The 18,460-nt window shown below is 38.2% G+C and overlaps 1 protein-coding gene across 3 annotated transcripts in view; it reads left to right on the forward strand.

Moving 5' to 3' along the window:
* Positions 1–18,460, forward strand: part of Kyat (Kynurenine aminotransferase) — a 73,211-nt gene that overhangs the window by 37,881 nt on the left and 16,870 nt on the right. For all 3 annotated transcript variants that reach the window (XM_083109935.1, XM_083109934.1, XM_083109936.1), the window contains exon 6: positions 4,088–4,254. In XM_083109935.1, coding sequence (XP_082966061.1) covers positions 4,088–4,254 — 167 coding nt within the window. The remainder of the gene's footprint in view (positions 1–4,087; positions 4,255–18,460) is intronic.

An 18,460-nucleotide genomic window follows, 5' to 3' on the forward strand; every position in this document is an offset into this window, starting at 1 on the left:
TGAGAAAGGTATGTTCTCGTTGGATCCCACACAATTTGACAAAAACTCAAAAAGACGCTCGCGTCAATTGGTGCAAACAAATGCTCAATAAATACAATCGTTGTGCTTCAAAAGATGTATATAAGATTGTAACAGGTGACGAATCATGGATATATGCATATGAGCCGGAACGTAAACAGCAGTCGACTGTATGGGTGTTTCAAGATGAACCCAATCCAACAAAAGTTGTTCGCGCTCGAAGCACATCGAAACAAATGGTCGCCTGTTTTATCGGGAAAACTGGTCATGTGGCAACTGTGTCTTTAGAGGAACGTAGAACGGTCAACTCTGAATGGTACACAACAATTTGTTTGCCAGAGGTCTTCGGTCAAATACGGAAAACAAACAAATGCCGTCGGATCATTCTTCATCAAGACAATGCCAGCTGTCACATCTCGTCTAACAACCGACTTTATGAACAGTCAAAAAATCGAATTGATGGGTCATCCACCGTAGAGTCCTGATTTGGCACCCAATGACTTCTTCTTGTTCCCGAATGTCAAGAATAAATTGCGTGGACAACGATTTTCGTCGGCGGAAGATGCCGTTGATGCGTTCAAAAACCATATTATGGAGGTGTCTCAAGAAGATTGGAAAAACTTCTTTGACAAATGGTTCGAACGAATGCAAAAGTGTATTGACCATAAAGGAGAATACTTCGAAAAACAATAAAGCAGTTTTCAATGCCAAATTCCTGTTTTTTCATTGTTAGGCTCAAAATATAAATAGTGACCCTCGTAGTTCTTTGTAAAAGAAGAAATTACTTGCAATTACATCCCCGTCAACATACCTTATGTAGGAAAGAAGTTGTGCGTGACCGCCAATATCGGTGGACTCATCGATTTGAAGTGAGAACTTTCGACTGCTCTTTATTTTCTCCTTCATAATGTCTTCGATGTCACTGGACATGTCACTAACTCGGCGGCTGATTGTGTCAGCAGAGAGAGGAATTTTTTATCAGTAGCAGCTTCTGAACCCAGGACTATTTTTACCATTTCTTTACACGCGGGCATTAACAACGTTTCTGCTATTGTGTTTGGATTTTTGGCCTTTACGATAAGTTCGGCTACCTTATAGCTAGCTTCCTGTACTTTTTGCGAAACACGTACCGACGTAGTCACTTGTTTTTTATTTTGTTCCAACAACCGACGAAAATAATTCACATCTTTACTTAACAGAGAGGAATGTTTTGTTGACAAATGTCGTTTTAATTTACTGGGAACCATAGCAGCATTACTGAGTTTTTCACCACACACAACACACTCAGGGATTGGGCATGTTTTGTCACCACACCAAAAAAAACCGTAAGATAAATAGTTATCACTATATTGCTGGTGAACTACTTTCTGTTTCTTTTTTTCGGGCTCGATGGTTTCACTACTTGCACTCGAGGACGAACCACTCTGTACAAGGAACTTATCCATATCGAAAAAAGAAAATAGTAAGACTGGTGTAGCAATCCAATACTCGCACTACTGCAGAGCACAGCTGTGATAGAACTGATCTGAAATACTGTAATTGTTGTCTGACAATGTGTGGGTCCTTCGTCGAAGGAAAAGAGCAATAAAGTTTAAGAAGCGCCAACAAACAGGCAGAAAACAGCCAGACGTACACAAGAGATGCAGTGTTACAAACAAAGAACTCACTTGAATAGCTCTATTGTATGATTGGTGCGGGCCGCTAAAACGCTTGCTAAAAGTCTTACATGGCTTTCTTTGCGGTGAACACAAAGCTTGCCGCCTGTAACCCATCAAACCAGCCCAATATTACAGGCGAGAATACATATAGGATGAGCAAACTATAACAATATTGAGTAAATAAATTACATTTAATTTCTATGAAAATATAATAGTTATCAGCAAGAATAAACAAGCACCTTCTTACATAAAAGCGACAATTAATTTCTTACAATATTACAATAGTAGGTAAAAGTTCACGTCACACCTTTCACCTTGTGATGGCACACTAATGTGCCGCGGCACACCGGTTGCGGAACTCTGTTACCTTAACCTGAAGGAAAGATGCACGTGGTTGTAGTACCCAATACATTTGATGCCAGTTGTAATTTTACATTTTACTCTTCGTATATTTTCACATGTTCATGTGTGTGTAGAATGAAATTTGCTAAAGTAAACAGTTGTGAAAGTGAGCATTCATAATAATTAACGGATTATGTATTAAATTGAAAAACACAAGGTTCAAAAGTAAAATCATGATAATAAACATGTCTGGAAAAAATTTAATTTTTAGACTTGAAAACCTGGAAATGTCAGGGAATTTCATAATCAAAAAATTGTAGCAACCCTCGTTTGTCCTATGTAGGTCCATTTACAACCTGCATTTTTAACCTTTTTAAAGGGGCCTTTTACACCCCACTTTTATTTTTTTTAAATTTTTAGGTAAGGTTTTTAGATATGGGTATGTTCCCCACATACATTGAAGGGTACAAAATGGTCTAATGTGCCGACGCACCTAAAGATTTTAATTCATTAAATCAATCAAGTGCTGGTTTGTGCACGAAAATGTAGCCCGAATCAGTATCATTTGCTGCTGATGCAGGCTATTTTTTCTAGGCAGCTGGTGCTTCTAAAGAGGTCTCCTAATGCAGAGGTGATGTGTTTGTTCACCTTTTACCAACGAGGGACGTTCAGAATGTGTTTTGTTTATTAATTCTTGACATCTGGCAGAAAGACTGAATTAACGTAATGGGATAAAGCTTCATGCTGTCAAGCCCTACATAGGACACTGCAATCTTACACACAGGTATTTGCTGTAAGGGCTCAGTCATTAGGGCATATGACTACCATGCAAAAGTCCCGCGTTCGTTCCCTGGTGGGGAAGAACTGGGATTTTTTCCACCTGTTCAAGCAGCTCCGGTGCCCACCCATCATCGTATAAAGTGGGTAACTCTGGGGTGGTCAAGGGCATGGTGCTGATCAAATCACCCCCACCTTCGCCACACTCCCTAAATGCCTTCATAGCATGGTGCAAAGCACAGGGAAGCAATTTACTTTACTTGCTGGACCTCCTGCTTTGCCATGTACAAGTATGTAATATTATTTTAAGTGTTCAGCATATTCTTGATGGCATGTGCAGATTTTTATGTCCTCACTCAACTTTTCATCTTCCTGACTCTGTCATCCATGTTGGCAAATGACAAAGATTTAACCAGTGTTTTACATTTTTTTAGAAGCATGGGCCTTTTACACTGTCGAGGTAGTATTACAGTGTCTAGCATTTTAATATCTTGTGTGTGTGTCCTGTTTAAAGCCTTGCACTTGTAACCTTGATTGTTATGCAGAACACATCTACGCTTGATTGGCTCCAGAGTTTGTAATCCTTATTTTCTTGATGAAGAATGCCAAATGTTTGCAGTGAATTTTCCTTGTTATGTGCAAGTAAGCTCACTTGCCACACTTGAAAATCGGAATGTGTGGTTTCAACCGTGTGAGACCACTGCCCACACAGCCAGAATCTGGATGGATGTATTGACAGAACTGTTTTCTTTGTGCTTGATCTCATTACATGGTGACAATCACTTGGCTGACCATCTGAAGGCTGATGTTTACCAAAATCAACCATGAACCATTGATGAACTGAAGGTGCACACACATTAAGAAATTGCGATGATAAGGCTGCAACTCACCCAGTGAGTGATGCAAAACTTCCAAAATTGATTTGAAATTTGTATCGTGAAAAACTGCCACCATTGAGACAATATAATTTTCAAAATCAAGTGAATCAAAAACCAGATTCTGTGGCCTTTCATATTGTGTAATCAAATTTGGAATACCATTGCTCATGTTTTTATTGTTAACCTTTAAACTGTGGAATGTTTTTCTGCCTCAACCTCGACAACCAGTGAACTTCATATCAATGTCAATTCTATCTAAGCAGGGTTCCTTCGTTTCATTAAATGACATAGCCTTTAGTTTAGTTGTCAGGTTGGCTTCAAAAGTTGAAGTAGTTTACCTTTCATTTTAATTAATACAATAGGCATCATCTTATGTCATTATTCCTTGTTGTATGCATATCTTTATAATTTCAGCAACTCTTCCTGGAATGTGGGAAAGATGCATTACGATAGGCTCTGCTGGTAAAACATTCAGTGTAACCGGCTGGAAAATAGGCTGGGCATATGGACCGGCTAACTTAATGCAGAATCTACAAATGGTTCATCAGAATTGTGTTTATACATGTGCAACACCTATCCAGGTAAGTGGCTGTGTGTAAGGGTTAGCATGTATAGTGAATGTTACTTTCATGCTGTAACGACCCTATTGACTTTTTGTAGAGTAATTTCAACATGAAAGTGACAGTGCCTGTACATCTGAATATGAGTCGGTAAACAGTTATTGAATAAATGATAATTGTACCCATGTTTTTTGAAAGATGGCAGTCTATTCATAGTAAGGATAGGATGGATGGATTAATAGATACTGCATTGGACAATATAGGCACATTGGATTATTGATAAAATTGATGATAATTTTATCAGTTACCAGTAATTCTAATACATCTAGATGGGTGGATGAATGAAGTTTACTGAGGAAGTTGTGTGTGGAGGCCGTTCAAGACAAACCTCCCAACCTAGTAGCACAAAAGCTATGGTATACGGCATGTTTTTGACGGCCACTTCAATCTCAGTAAAGAGAATCTAAAAATATATAACCTCCTTCAAATAGCAAGTTATCAAATTATTCCAATAATCAAACCGGAATTCTTCAAATGTACACTTTCCCAAAAATGCATAACCTTCTAGGAATTAAGAACATGAAAAATAACACTAGATTATATACACACTAACTCAAACAAACCAATGCCTTTTTTGTCTGTGCAATACCTTCAAATACAGTAAAACCTCGTTAATCTGGACTAATGGGGGTGATACGTTGACCGGTTTAATGATAGTCCGGATTAACTGAAATAACCTAAAAGAAGGTGCATTAAAACTCCCTTTATAGCAACAAAACACATTTATTATGGTGTATTTAAATGGCATAGGCCTAAATACACTATAGAGTACAGTACAAAGTCTGCGGGAAACTGAATTTCATCAGTGGTTGACTGCCTTTCCTTTGGGAAGTTCCCTTGTTGACTTCTAGCCACATTTAAAACCTTGCATTCTGCTTCTTTTTTTTTTTAGGGCCTTTTGCCTGTCCGGATTAAGCAAAGTCCGGCTTATCAGGGTCTGGATTAACGAGGTTTTACTGTATGTATATTCTTACTGATCAACACAATTCTGGGAATAAGCAAAGCTAAATTCTTGATTTAATTTAATAACAATTTTATTGTTAGATAAAACATTATATTCACACGATTTCAACAAGTTATAAAGTGGATAATATTTTTTTAAGTTCAAAATCCAAAGCAATATCAACATTACACATCAATGTTAATGGTAAATGTATGAGGACCAATTTACATTACATACTTAATTGAAGAAATACTCAAATGCAAATATAAACGTTTAGGAGATTATTGAACACACTCAAAATTGATATTAAAAAGCGATATTTCAACAATTTTGCTTAAAGGTAAGGTCTGTGCTCAAACACTACTTTTCTCTCTACTTACGAATTTTCTTGATAATTTCATCTACTACTTTCATTAATCGTCATTGATGCTCATTTACTCAAGAATAGATGTAAATATGGAATTTTGTGGTTATTACAAATTAACATTTATAAAAATTAGAACACATTTTAGGGTTCGTGACCAACAACATATCAAATCAGATATCGTCATTTATTGCCAACGTAAATTTCTCCACTAATTGTCTCACCAAACGGGGGTGACTGCTTAATGATGTGCTAATCCACAATTACTTATTATGGTTAACGTGCACTCCTTTATTGTATTGAGATTATCAATCTCTCGTGAGACGTTGCTGTTAGATGTGAAATATCGTTAGGCTTTTGTTTATGTTTTGTTGAAATATGGAGGCGTTCATTGTGCAAGTTGTATGTTAGGCTGTAAAGGATGCAAATTATAACCAAGTTATAGTGTGTGTGGGTTACCTGGATGACAGGATTTTTGTTTATCGATGGGGATGAATATGAAGTATATGTATAAATGAGGTGTTTATGTTGTGCTGCAGAAGGTTGTTTCATGTCGATGGTAACGATTTCGATCACCAGAGAGCAGCACGTAGGCACAGCACAGAGCAGCCAGAGCCGGTAGTACGAATGTACTGTGTGTTGACTTGCAAAGAAGACGGTTGGTGTGTGAGTGAGTGTTTATATGGCACCGAAAATTCCAGTCTTTTGGGAGGGGTACATCTGTGCCCTTTCCGACGTTGGTTATAGTTTATAGCCAAATAATTAAACAGTGCCAGATGAAAGTTTTTCATGTGTCAAAGAAGGGCATCAACGCAGTGTTGAATCGCCATAAAGCTTGCACCGTACCTGTTGCTGGAACCAGTCAAAGTGGGCCTCGGACATATTGGAAGCCCAAGCATTCTCCCGATGTTGTGCGGAATGTGAGATCCTTTATGCGACGTGAAAACCCTGCAATGCAAAGAGCAATTGCACAGGCAGTGCAGTGTTCCCCTACAAATGTAAATCTCATCATAGCCCCAGATTTACAACTTGTGCGGAAGCACAAGGCTCAAGTCCATAAGCTGCGTGTCTCGCAAGTCCAGGAGAGGAAGACCAACAGTCGGAAGCTCTACGAACGCCATCTGGCTGGGGACCGCTGGAAGTATGTGGTGTCCTTGGATGAAGCATGGGTGTATCTGTCGGGATGTGATAGAAAAGAAGGGCCATCTACTATCGTCCACGTGATGCAAGAGGTCAATCTGAGTGGGTACGTGCATGTGCTGAAAGTTCATGCTGGGTTCATGATTGTTGGTGGTTACTGCTATAACGGCGAACTTCCACTGCGCAGAGTGGACAAAAAGGCTAAAATAAATGCAGCCTATTACCAGATGAATATTTTGAAGCCACTTTACAGACATGATATTCCTTCTCTCTATGGCAGCGACACATCTCGCGTTGTCATTCACCAGGACAAGGCATCCAGTCATATAGCAAAGTCCACGCAGACATACATGGATCGGATCGCATGTGAAATGGGCATTCATGCAATCCCCTTTACAGACATCCCTGTGAAATCCCATGAATTTTTGTCGGTTTCCGATGTTGAAACGAGCCTTGGGAAGCAGATGGCCCCGCACAATTGAAGGTCTTTGGAAAGCTTGTCAGAAGGAATGGGATTGTTTGAACCAATGTGTTCTTCAATGCAGTCTCCTCCAGTGGAAACTCGGCTGCAGGCCCATTGATGGAAGACAGGCGTATCACATGGAGCAACACCGCTGGTAGCGTAACGGTTTTTCTTAAGTTGAGGTGGGTTCTAACTTTGCTACCATGGATGTGAAACGACCTTCTGTATATTATGAGTTAATTTTAATGCAATTAAACTGGTGTCATCATCGTTTGGAGTTGTGTAAGGACTTTTATTTAACTAGAAGCAAGTCTAAACAACGGGGAACGAGATGTCATCAATCATTTATGTCAATCATTTGTGGTGGAGTCTGCAGGATGTGTACGAGTACTGTTTAAGTCAGAATGACATTATTTTACTATGCATCATGAGTAGAGCCCGGATTTATAAGCACAATCAAACAGTAAAATAAGCAAGTTAATAAGCACAAAAAATGAAAAAAATAAGCACCAAATAAACATAAACAAATACATGGAAATCTGAAAAATATTTGTTTATTAGATCTCTTACCTTATTCAAAGGAAGGTCATCCTAACTAACTAACTAACTCTCTAGCCTTCTTAAACCCGAAGGTTTATGGCTGCAGCAACACAGGCCTTCCATCTGTCCCTATCTTGAGCAAGATCTATATACTCTTTTCCATCCCTACCGATTTCCCTTAGGTCCATCTCAACGTTGTTCCTCCATCTTCGTCTTGGCCTTCCTACAGGTCTCTTACCATCAGGTTTCCAAACAAGAATCCTGTAAACTCCTCTTTCCTCTCCCATTCGTGCCACATGGCCTGCCCACCTAAGTCTTCTTGATTTAATTATTCTAATAATATCTGGACATGAATACAAATTATGTAGTTCTAAATTATGTAACCTTCTCCACTCACCTGTGTCCTCATCCCTTTTAGGTCCAAATATTTTCCTAAGGATCTTATTTTCAAATACTCTCAATTTATGTTCCTCTTTCAATGTAAGGGACCAAGTTTCACATCCATATAATACTATCGGCAAAATTACTGTTTTGTATATTTTAACTTCTAGTTTCTTAGATATTAAACGAGAAGACAAAAGTTTATGAAGAGAGAAATAACATGCATTTCCTGAATTAAGCCTGCTTTTTATTTCCTCTTTAATATAATTTTCATTTGTTAATATTACTCCTAAGTATTTGAATTTGGAAACTGGTTCAAACGAGTTGTTATCAATAATTAGATTTTGATTATTACCTAACACTTGGTTTCGGCCTGTAAGCATGTATTTAGTTTTCTCTTTGTTAACTTCCAAACCTATCTCTTTAGCAGTTTTGAAAAATATTTTAGCATTATTCTTAATTCTATTCACATCATCCCCGAATAAGTCTACATCATCTGCATATGCTAACAACTGAGTCACACCATTTAATTTTAGTCCTTCTTTAGTTTCTTTTACCTTCCTTACAGCATATTCTAAGGCAAAATTAAAGAGGAATGGAGATAATGCAGCTCCTTGTTTTAACCCATCATCAATTGTAAATTTCTCAGACATATTAATACCCACACGAATTTTACTTTCTGTTTCACTGGTGCATATTTTTATCATACTAACAAGCTTCTTAGGTATTCCAAACTCTAGTAATATATTATATAATTTATCTCTTTTGACCGAATCATGTGCTTTTTTGAAATCAATGAATAGCTGATGGACATTTTGATTATATTCCCACTTTTTTTCAAGTGTCTGTCTGATGTGAAAAATTTGATCTGTAGTTGATCTGTTACGTTTAAATCCACATTGATAATCACCTATAATTTCATTAGCATATGGTGTTAGTCTTGTTAAAAGAATGTTAGATAATATTTTATATGTTGTTGAGAGTAGAGAAATTCCATGGTAATTATTGCAGTTCATTTTATCACCTTTTTTAAACACAGGAACAATTATGGATTCTTTCCACTGTTGAGGGATTTCTTCTTTATTCCATATTAAACAAATTAATTTATGAATTTGACATATTAATGAATTTCCACCATATTTAATTAACTCAGCTGGTATTAAATCAATGCCAGGTGCTTTGTTATTCTTTAGCCTTTTAATAGCATATTTTCAGGTCATCCTGAGATTTTCTTTTGTGAATCTCCTGCATCTGTCAGTGAAGAATGATTTGTACAGTGAAAATGATCTTTCCACGTCGCATGACGTTACAGGTGCAAATAACAAACACTACAGTTCTTCTTCGGTGAATTCCTATTCAATGTCTGTTTCTTCACCAGAAATCTTTTTATTAATTTTACACAGTGTTTTGTAACCTGGATTTTTCTGTAATACCTGACTGAGCTTGTCGGATGCAATTTAGCAACACCGTGAGTTTCTGAAGTCAAACGTTACTGAAATTTCACCAATCAGAGAAAGCGAATGTTGCAATGGATTATTTCGAGCTTCCAACTGTGTTAATATCAGGTAATTTATAAAATTGATTATGGATGTACTGTATCTTTTCTTGGATGCTGTTTTTAGGAAAACATTCCTGGGCTGTGACCATGCTGGCTGCATCTTCTGCATTTAAGGTATACAAATCTGTTTTCACTTCATAAAAATATTCCACGTAGTATGACACAGCCTCTAACCACGAACCCCATCGAGTTAGAACTGGCTCAGGAGGTAAAGACAAATTTGGAAGTAGTTCACGAAATTTTTGGATTCCAATTGGTGACTTTACAAAAACTTTCTTCTCGCTGGAGACAAGAAGATCCACGTCTTTATAATGGCTTCTAACAGTTTCAGCGACCCGATGTAAACCGTGAGCAAGGCACGTCAGGTGAACTAATTTAGGGTAAAGAACTTTTGCAAAAGTGGAATGATTTACTCTGTCAAGTATTTGTATGTTAAGAAGAAATGATCTCCTGCCTGATTTCATAGCACCAACCACAGCACTACACACGCACTGTCCTGCTGCATCATCTGTGGTTTCATCTGTAGAAATCCATATGTTTTCGTGCTTCAGTTCATCCCGAATATTACGAATTAAATCTTGAAAACAATGTGGTACATAGTTTTTCCGCAATGTGGATTCATCTGGCACCCTTTTGTTTGTGTATATTTCTAAAAACTTACGAAGCTGCACATTATTTAATTTCCACAACGGAATGTAGGCACCCACTAATGCTAAACACAAGTCTTTGGAAAATGTATCACATGAACTCGATTGTTCACCTACATTGCTTGTAATCAGTTGCTGATTTAACTTAGATTTCTTCTTAAGCCTTTCCTTATGTCGTGTTGTATTAATATGCTGCACAATGTCATATTTTTTCTTTGCAGGAACACTCTTTTCACACAAGGAACAAAATAACACATTGCCGTCCTCACTAAATATATTATTGATCTCGTCATCCAAATGCCGTCGTGTGATTGAAATAGGATTGAAATATGACAGATTTGGGTAAAATATGCTATTTTAAATTAAAATCATAAATTAACCTTTTGATGCCCAAGACCTTTTTCACAAGTAAGCCTCTGGGTACCGAGCCGATTTTGAGCAAAATGCAGAGTTTCAATTAAATAAGTGTAGATCGGAAGCTAATTGCCCTACAGAGATGAGTGATATACCGTTGTACGCGGAATGAACCAGAGATTCAGACTATATGAAATTTTTGCAAATTCGGCATATATGTGGCGAGGGGGAGGGGGCTAACTCTCAAAATTCCAAAATTTCGGAAAATAAAATTGTGTTCCCCCACCCTCCCCTCAAGCAAAAAGTACATGACAGTGTCGACATGCATATGGAAATGATCGCTAACATGTAAGGAACACAAAAATATTTGCATTATCATCATATGACCAATGTAACTTGAGTTATACCCCCAAAAGGAATTGTCGGCATGCCACTGATACAAGCTTCAAAATGCAGTGGTACCTTGAAATAACTTTAGCTCAGAGACTATTTGCCCTGGAGATATGAACGATATACCATTGTACGCAGAATGAATCACAGATTCAGACGATATATAATTTATTCACATTCGGCGCACATATGGAGGGTGAAAGGGGGGAAATCCCCTGAATTTTTTTTTTAAAAAAAAGGGGTTTCTCCCCCCGCCCCCCCCCCCCCGAAAATAAGGATATGAAAAACTTTCATTTTGACATCGGATACTTATAAACAAGCTTCCTTCGAACGCAGATAGCAGGAGGACGTGAAAAGCATTGCTTTAGAACAACAAAGCCGGTCTTCCTTTGTTGGCAAAAATTTGACGTTGAAAAGAGCCGCAAAAGAGAAGTACCTTTTCCCACCTTTCCCCCTCCATTTTCATGAAGACCAAAAAAATGCAAAAAACAATTTCTGTTAAATACATGTGTTAGGAACAATATAAAAAAATAAAATCGATATTCTAGCCAAAAATAGAAAAGTTATAACGTAACAACTACGACCTTGACACAGCATCTCGATCGAGATGCTTGGTACCCCGAGGATTACTTTTGGGTATCTCGTTCGAGACACTTGGGCACCAAAAGGTTAAGCAAGCATGACCATTTTCTGCAGAAATAAGCATTTATAAGCACTTTCAACCTTAGTTAAGTAGCTCATCAAGCTATGTAATACGAAGTATAACCTTTCTTCTTACCATTAGAGGACTGGAAAAGAATATGCATTTTGCTTATAAATCCGGGCTCTAATCATGAGGTACAACATTTGTAGAGTTTCAGACTGAAACAAGAGGACGTCGATGATTATTTACTTCGTTTTGAACAATTATGTGTTGTTCAAAAGTTTCCTGAGGAACATAAAGTGCCGTTATTGATTTCGGTAATTGGAGCTACCATGTTTAAAGTATTGAAAAATTTGCTGGCTCCTCAGCAAGTACAGTTACAGCCTTATTCAGTGCTGAAAGATAAGCTATTGTCTCATTTTAAGCCTAAGACCAATAAGTATGTTGAAAGATTTAAGTTTAGGCAATGTGTGCAAGAGATTGGTGAATCAGTAGCCGAGTTCATGGTTAGGCTTAAGCAACAGGCTCTAAAATGTACATACAATCAATATTTAGAAGAAGCCTAGTTGAACAGTTGATAGTGGGAATTTGTCCCGAGGCTACTAGAAAGAAATTATTATCTGACACTTCTTTGATGTTTTGTAAAAGTCAGGATATTGCTTTGCAAATGGAATCATTAGAAAAAGAAGCTAGAATGTTCGTCCACGATGAAATTACGAAAGATGTTTCTTATGTTAGCAGGACAGTAGGGAAACATAAATGCAATGTGACAGGCAACAGACCGACTACAATTCCATCTCGGAATCAGTCTGCCGGGGCAAGTTCTTCATTTAAAGTAAGTACACTCCTCACTGGATTATAGTAAACACTTTCACCCTTGTACTAAATGTACACAGAGTCATGGAATAGGTTCATGTCCGGCAAAGAATTCTAGGTATACATATTGTAGGATAAAAGGTCACTGGCATCAATGTTGTAGGAAGAAACATCGGTTCAAAGTTTTTACCGTGAATAAGTCTCGACCATTACAAAAGGATAATACTTGCAATGAATGATAACTCGTTATTAGACAAAATGCAAAACATCCTAGATGTCTTATCGCTATATCATTTAGATCTGGTTAGGCCTAGTCCTAACAATCGTAATTCATCTTCCAACACTGTACATGTAGTTACAGCAAAGCCTCACTTGGTAAATTTTAACATTACTGGTTATATTATACAATGGGAAGTCGATACAGGATGGGCTGTTACCCTTTTTAATTCAGATTTGCAAAACAAGTGTTTTCCAAATATACCTATTCAGTTTACTAATAACGAGATTAAAGGTGTAGGCAATAATTTGTTATCTGTTTGTGGCCAAGTATTTCTAGATGTCTAGTAGTATGGTGGCAGCACTTACCGCCTACTGATTATCATTTGTTCACAAAAACTACAAAATCCTTTAATCAGACGATCGTGGTTGAATGTAATTAATCTTTTGTGGAGAAATCAATTAATTAGTAGTTATCAGAATTATTATAAGTCGAACTCTACACAGTTATCTAAGACAGATGAATTACGCATACTAATCAAACAAGATTTTACTTCAGTATTTGACGGAGATATGAGGTGTGGCTAGAAAAAACCGGACTGTTGCTACAAAATCTTTTATTGCTTAGTTTGTACAATATTAACATTATCCCCTTCAAAGTTCCCCCCTGCACTATCGATACACCGCTCCATACGAATCTTCCATTGCTGGAGACAGTGCTGGAAATCATATTCCGAAACCATGTTCATGACCTCCATCGCTTTTGTTTTCACAGATTCTACGGTCTTAAATCTGGTTCCTTTCAGTGCTGATTTTATCTTTTGGAATAAAAAAAGTCGCATGGAGCGAGATCCGGTGAATAGGATGGATGTTCTAACACTGAGATCACATACTTAGCCAATAAAGCCTTGACTGACAATGCTGTGTGGGCAGAAACATTGTTCTGATGAAGAATCCATGACTTGCTTTTTCACAAATCAGATTGTCGTCTTCTAACTCGCCCACGAAGGGCGTCAGCATCGTAATGAAATATTGTTGGTTGACAGTTTGACCTTCGGGTACACAATTCAAATCAATTCACCGACATTTGCAATGTTTGATTCCGTTTTTGATGTGCAAGACTGTCCAGGATGCTTGTCGATCGCAATCACTTCTCGTCCCTCTCTAAACCTTTGAAACCACTCAAACACATGAGTGTGTGATAAACACACAACTCCGTACACTTCCTTCAACAAACCATAAGTTTCTGTGGCAGATTTTCCGAGTTTGATAAGAAACTTCAGATTGATAAGCTGTTCCACTTTCACACTTAATTTTTTTCAGACGGAGCACAGATGTACGGTTCACTTCATCCACAAGCTACAGAAGAACTAAACGCCGTGCACCATGAGCAATCACACAGCCGATAGGCAAGATATCACATTATACACACATGCATCGCTTATCCTTGATGCACTTGCCGTTTGTCGATAGCAACATCAGTCCAGTTTTTTTCTAGCCACACCTCGTATGTCCAAGTGTGTAACACCATTCAAAGTGGACATACCATTGAAACCAGAAGCTGTTCCTGTCTTCCGAAAAGCTTACGATATTCCATATGGTTTACGTTCAAAAATCGAAGGTGAGATTGGTGAATTAGTTAAATCCGGATCGTGGAACCAATTGCTCACTCGGATTGGGCTTCACCACTAGTTACAGTAATGAAGAAGGACGGTTCACTGAGATTAGAAGATGATTTAGTCTGGGTACAATCCCCTAAATTTGTGAGACCTGCCTTTTCACCAGGAGTGGTACACCGCAGAATAGATTGTACTTGTCTCTACAAAATTCAGATGTTGGATGGAACTCAGGAAATTGTGCACATTCGATGGATGCGTTGTAGATGGGACAACCCTTCCAAAGAAGACATAAGCTGGTTTATCTTCCCCAGACGTTCAGCAACACACTCTGCCTATTGTCCAGACAGAAGGCAGGAATTCTACTTCTGCCCCGTCTACCGATGGTACAGCTACTCCCAAATCACTTAGGAGGTCTACTAGACATCGAAAACCTCTCGATAGATATCTATGTAATTAAATATGTCTGTGGTGTGTCCAGATTTTTTTCTTTTTCTTGTTTTCTTTTTTTTTTTTTTTTTTTAGTCCTGGAGAAAGATTATAGATGCAAATGATAACCAAGTTATAGTCTGTGTGGGTTATCTGGATGACAGGATTTTTGTTTATCGATGGGGATGAATATGAAGTATATGTATAAACAGGGTGGCGACAGACCTGGAAAACCGGGAAAAGTCAGGGAATATGATGTATCAAAAAAAGTCAGGGAACTTTGCACGGGAACAGGAAATCTTGTTGCTAAGTTTCGGCCTCAAATTTTAGGCCCCTTTTATGCACAATACAACCACGGTGCCAGAAACCAGTGATGGCAGGAGGAGAGAGAGAGAAATTTCCGGAAGGGCAGAAAAATGTGTTAAGCCTCTAAATACATATTATGTTGGAAATGCATTGAATTATCATTTTTTCTTGTCCATATGGGAGTAGTAAGGGGACAGAACTGTCAACAGATGGAGAGGATGAGAGCGGGTGGTGCCGTTCGATAGTTGTCGGACGTCGTAGTAAGGCATTTTGTTGGACAAACTGAAGGAATATGGAAACAAACAAGCTCCATTGATACATACAATTTTTGTCGAATATCGCCACCTGACAAAGTATCTCACTAAAACATGCAACAGAAATTGCATGCATGGCACTCGTATGGAATTGATTTTTGTTGGATGTCTTCGTACTGCAACATCCAACAAAAATCGCATGCATAAACAAGAAGAGCTTTAGACTGCAAATATGCTGCTGGAATTTTATTACTCTTCTGGCTTGCTTCACCTTATTTAATGTAGCAGTGCTTACGAAGGTTTTCTTTCGTTATCCTGACGTATTACTGGTTTCGCACAAGTTAACATACGTTTGCAATGACATTGCACTATTTGGGCCTCCCGATGGCACAGTGGTAGAGTCGTCGCCTTGTAATCAAGGGGTCCCACGTTCGATACCCGGTGGAAGCACATAGTGGTTCGGATTCCACTTTAAACTGTAGGTCCAGTCCCGATTAGCCTTAATGTGCATAAAGTGGACTTAAAACACCAACTCAAACCAAACCAACATTGCACTATTCTTAGATATCGAGAAGAATCCAACAAAACGAGATATAGATTGAATACTATTACGAAGAAGTGAAACATAAATCTGCATTGGTGAACGTTATAAAAATTGGCAAGTGCCTGCTCCAAACCTCTAATTTGCTGCAACACTAGTATTGCAATGAAATTAACGCCACTCTCTGTCCTGTCTGTTTAAACTCGCGAGGGATGGTCATTAATCTCTCAATGAGTGAAGTTAATGTGCAATATTATGAAATAAAATACTAATATTAAATACGTAAATATTTTAATATCATATTTACTCGAATCATTCAATCATAAAAGCAAATCGCTTTCTTCAAGAATTGACTTTTCTCTGCCAGCCCTGCTAAATGTTCACTTTCAATCTACTGATTTATACGAGGGGTTGCCAGAAAGTAATTTCCAAGTAGTAGGGACATTGATTTTTTGCAAACGCGAAAACCGTGAAAAATGGTAATTGCTGCAAAATTGTGTTTATGAATGTGCAGTGATGTCTGGACACATTTTTCGCCCGTTCGAAATATTGAAATAATGTGAATTTGGCATGAAATGCAAATTGTTGTCGTTTTTAGCAATTTTTTTTTTAAATGTCCTAAATCAACGAAAAATTCCATGAAATCCAACATTCTTGTCTTTTCTAGGCCATGTTTGTATACATAGAACGTGCAAGTTTTCCAACATTTTATTCAAGAGAAACTAGAATGCTTGTTATACATGGAATAATTCCGACAGCCACATTAAATCATGTATTTCCCAGGATTATTTCAACTTGTATCAAAACCATTTGCATAACAGCAAAGTGGCAGGGTTCTAACAGGAGATCGAGTATGTATCTACCGTCACACGGGAGTAACATCTTCATTCTTTGTCGTGCAAGATTTGTTTTGAATTACCAAAGTTTAGTGCACATCATCGGCATTTGTCGAGCTAGAAATAATGGAGCTCAGTCGTTAGGTCGTCTGACTACCATGTGGGAGACCCGGGATTGATCCCCTGCGGGGGAGAACCGGGATCTTTTCCACCTATTCAAAGTGCTTCAGCGCCCACCCAGCGTCATATCAAGCGAGTACCTGGAGGTAACTTTGAGGGATAAAGGTAGCCAGGAGCATGGTGCTGATCACATCACCCCAACCTTCAGCCGTGATCAAGAAAGTGTGGGGCCCTAATTCCACACCCCTATACACCTCCATGGCAAAATACAGGGGAGCACTTTCCTTGTACTTTTACTTCCTCAAAAATCAGTTTCAATATATCAAACTGTCACGAAAATACGTAGACCATGTGACTTAACAATTTAAAATAATAGTTAAAGAGCACAATGGAGTATTTGGTTTTGGTATATTTGGCAGAAAAATGTTCTAAAACAAAAATGCGATTTTTGGGAAACTTAACACTAACAAGTCAAAAAAAGATAATGCCAGTTTTCGGTGCCACAATATATCGGTATCTGTCACGTGAGATGGATTGATTTAAATTTTTTGGGTGCATCGCCACTTATGGTCATTATGCACCCTTCAGTATGTATGGGAACAATTCCATTATCTAAAACCCTTACCTTAAAATTAAATCGGGGGTATGGAAAATAACTTTCCCAAAATAACTGTCAAGATATCAAACTCTCACGAAGAGGCGTAAGCCATGTGACTTATAATTTGAAACAGTAGTTTAAAAACACCATGAAGGTATAATTTCAGATATTTGCCAGAAAATGCGCTAAAATGAAAATGTTAATTTTAGGGGAAATAACACCGAATAGTAAAAAATAAAAAAATAAAAAATACAACAAATTGAAAAAAAATGACAATAAAATCAAGGTCCCTACCTATTAGGAATAAATAAAACAAGAATATCAGTTAGTCTTAACCTAATTTTCAGCATAATCACCACCGTTGTTCTGGCATTTGTCGTAGTATGGCACTAAAGTTTGTATGTCCATGGCATATGTGTCTGACAGCAAAGACTGGAACTATCTCTCCTGCCAGAAACATCTTCAGTTAAACAAAGAGATGAAAGTCGGTACATGCAAGGCCAGGGCTGTACAGGGAGTGTTCAAAGATCTCTCACCTGAAGTGATGCAAAGGGCCCACGTGTACTCAGCTGTATGGGCTTTTGCACATTCAATTGGTCTTCCGTGAATTGCCTGCACCATCGTCTGACCATACTATCACTCACGACGTCCGGTCTGCACACCTCACACGATTGCTGGTGGCTCTGTGCCAAATTGTGAGCGTGCAAAAATCTGATTACTACACATAGGCTACATCGCAGTCGGTGGGAGACTGTATGAGAGCTGCAATTTTTAACCTAGAACTGTCCTAAAACGGCTGCATTGCAACTGTACCAGATTACAGCTACATGCCACTTCTTCCTGTCTGCATGTGTGTGTGTGTCGCCCTCCGACCACTAGTGCTGCGTATAGGCACCATTGGAGCTTTTTTCAGGACACCCCTCGTATATGAACTTTCAGAAGCTGTTATTAACAGTGTGTTCCTGTTTTAATGTGCGGTTAGCTAAATCAGGTACCTACCTATACAATGCAA

This window comes from Lepisma saccharinum, chromosome 23 (genome assembly GCF_977018435.1).
Source record: "Lepisma saccharinum chromosome 23, izLepSacc3.1, whole genome shotgun sequence".
Taxonomy (NCBI): Eukaryota; Metazoa; Arthropoda; class Insecta; order Zygentoma; family Lepismatidae; genus Lepisma; species Lepisma saccharinum.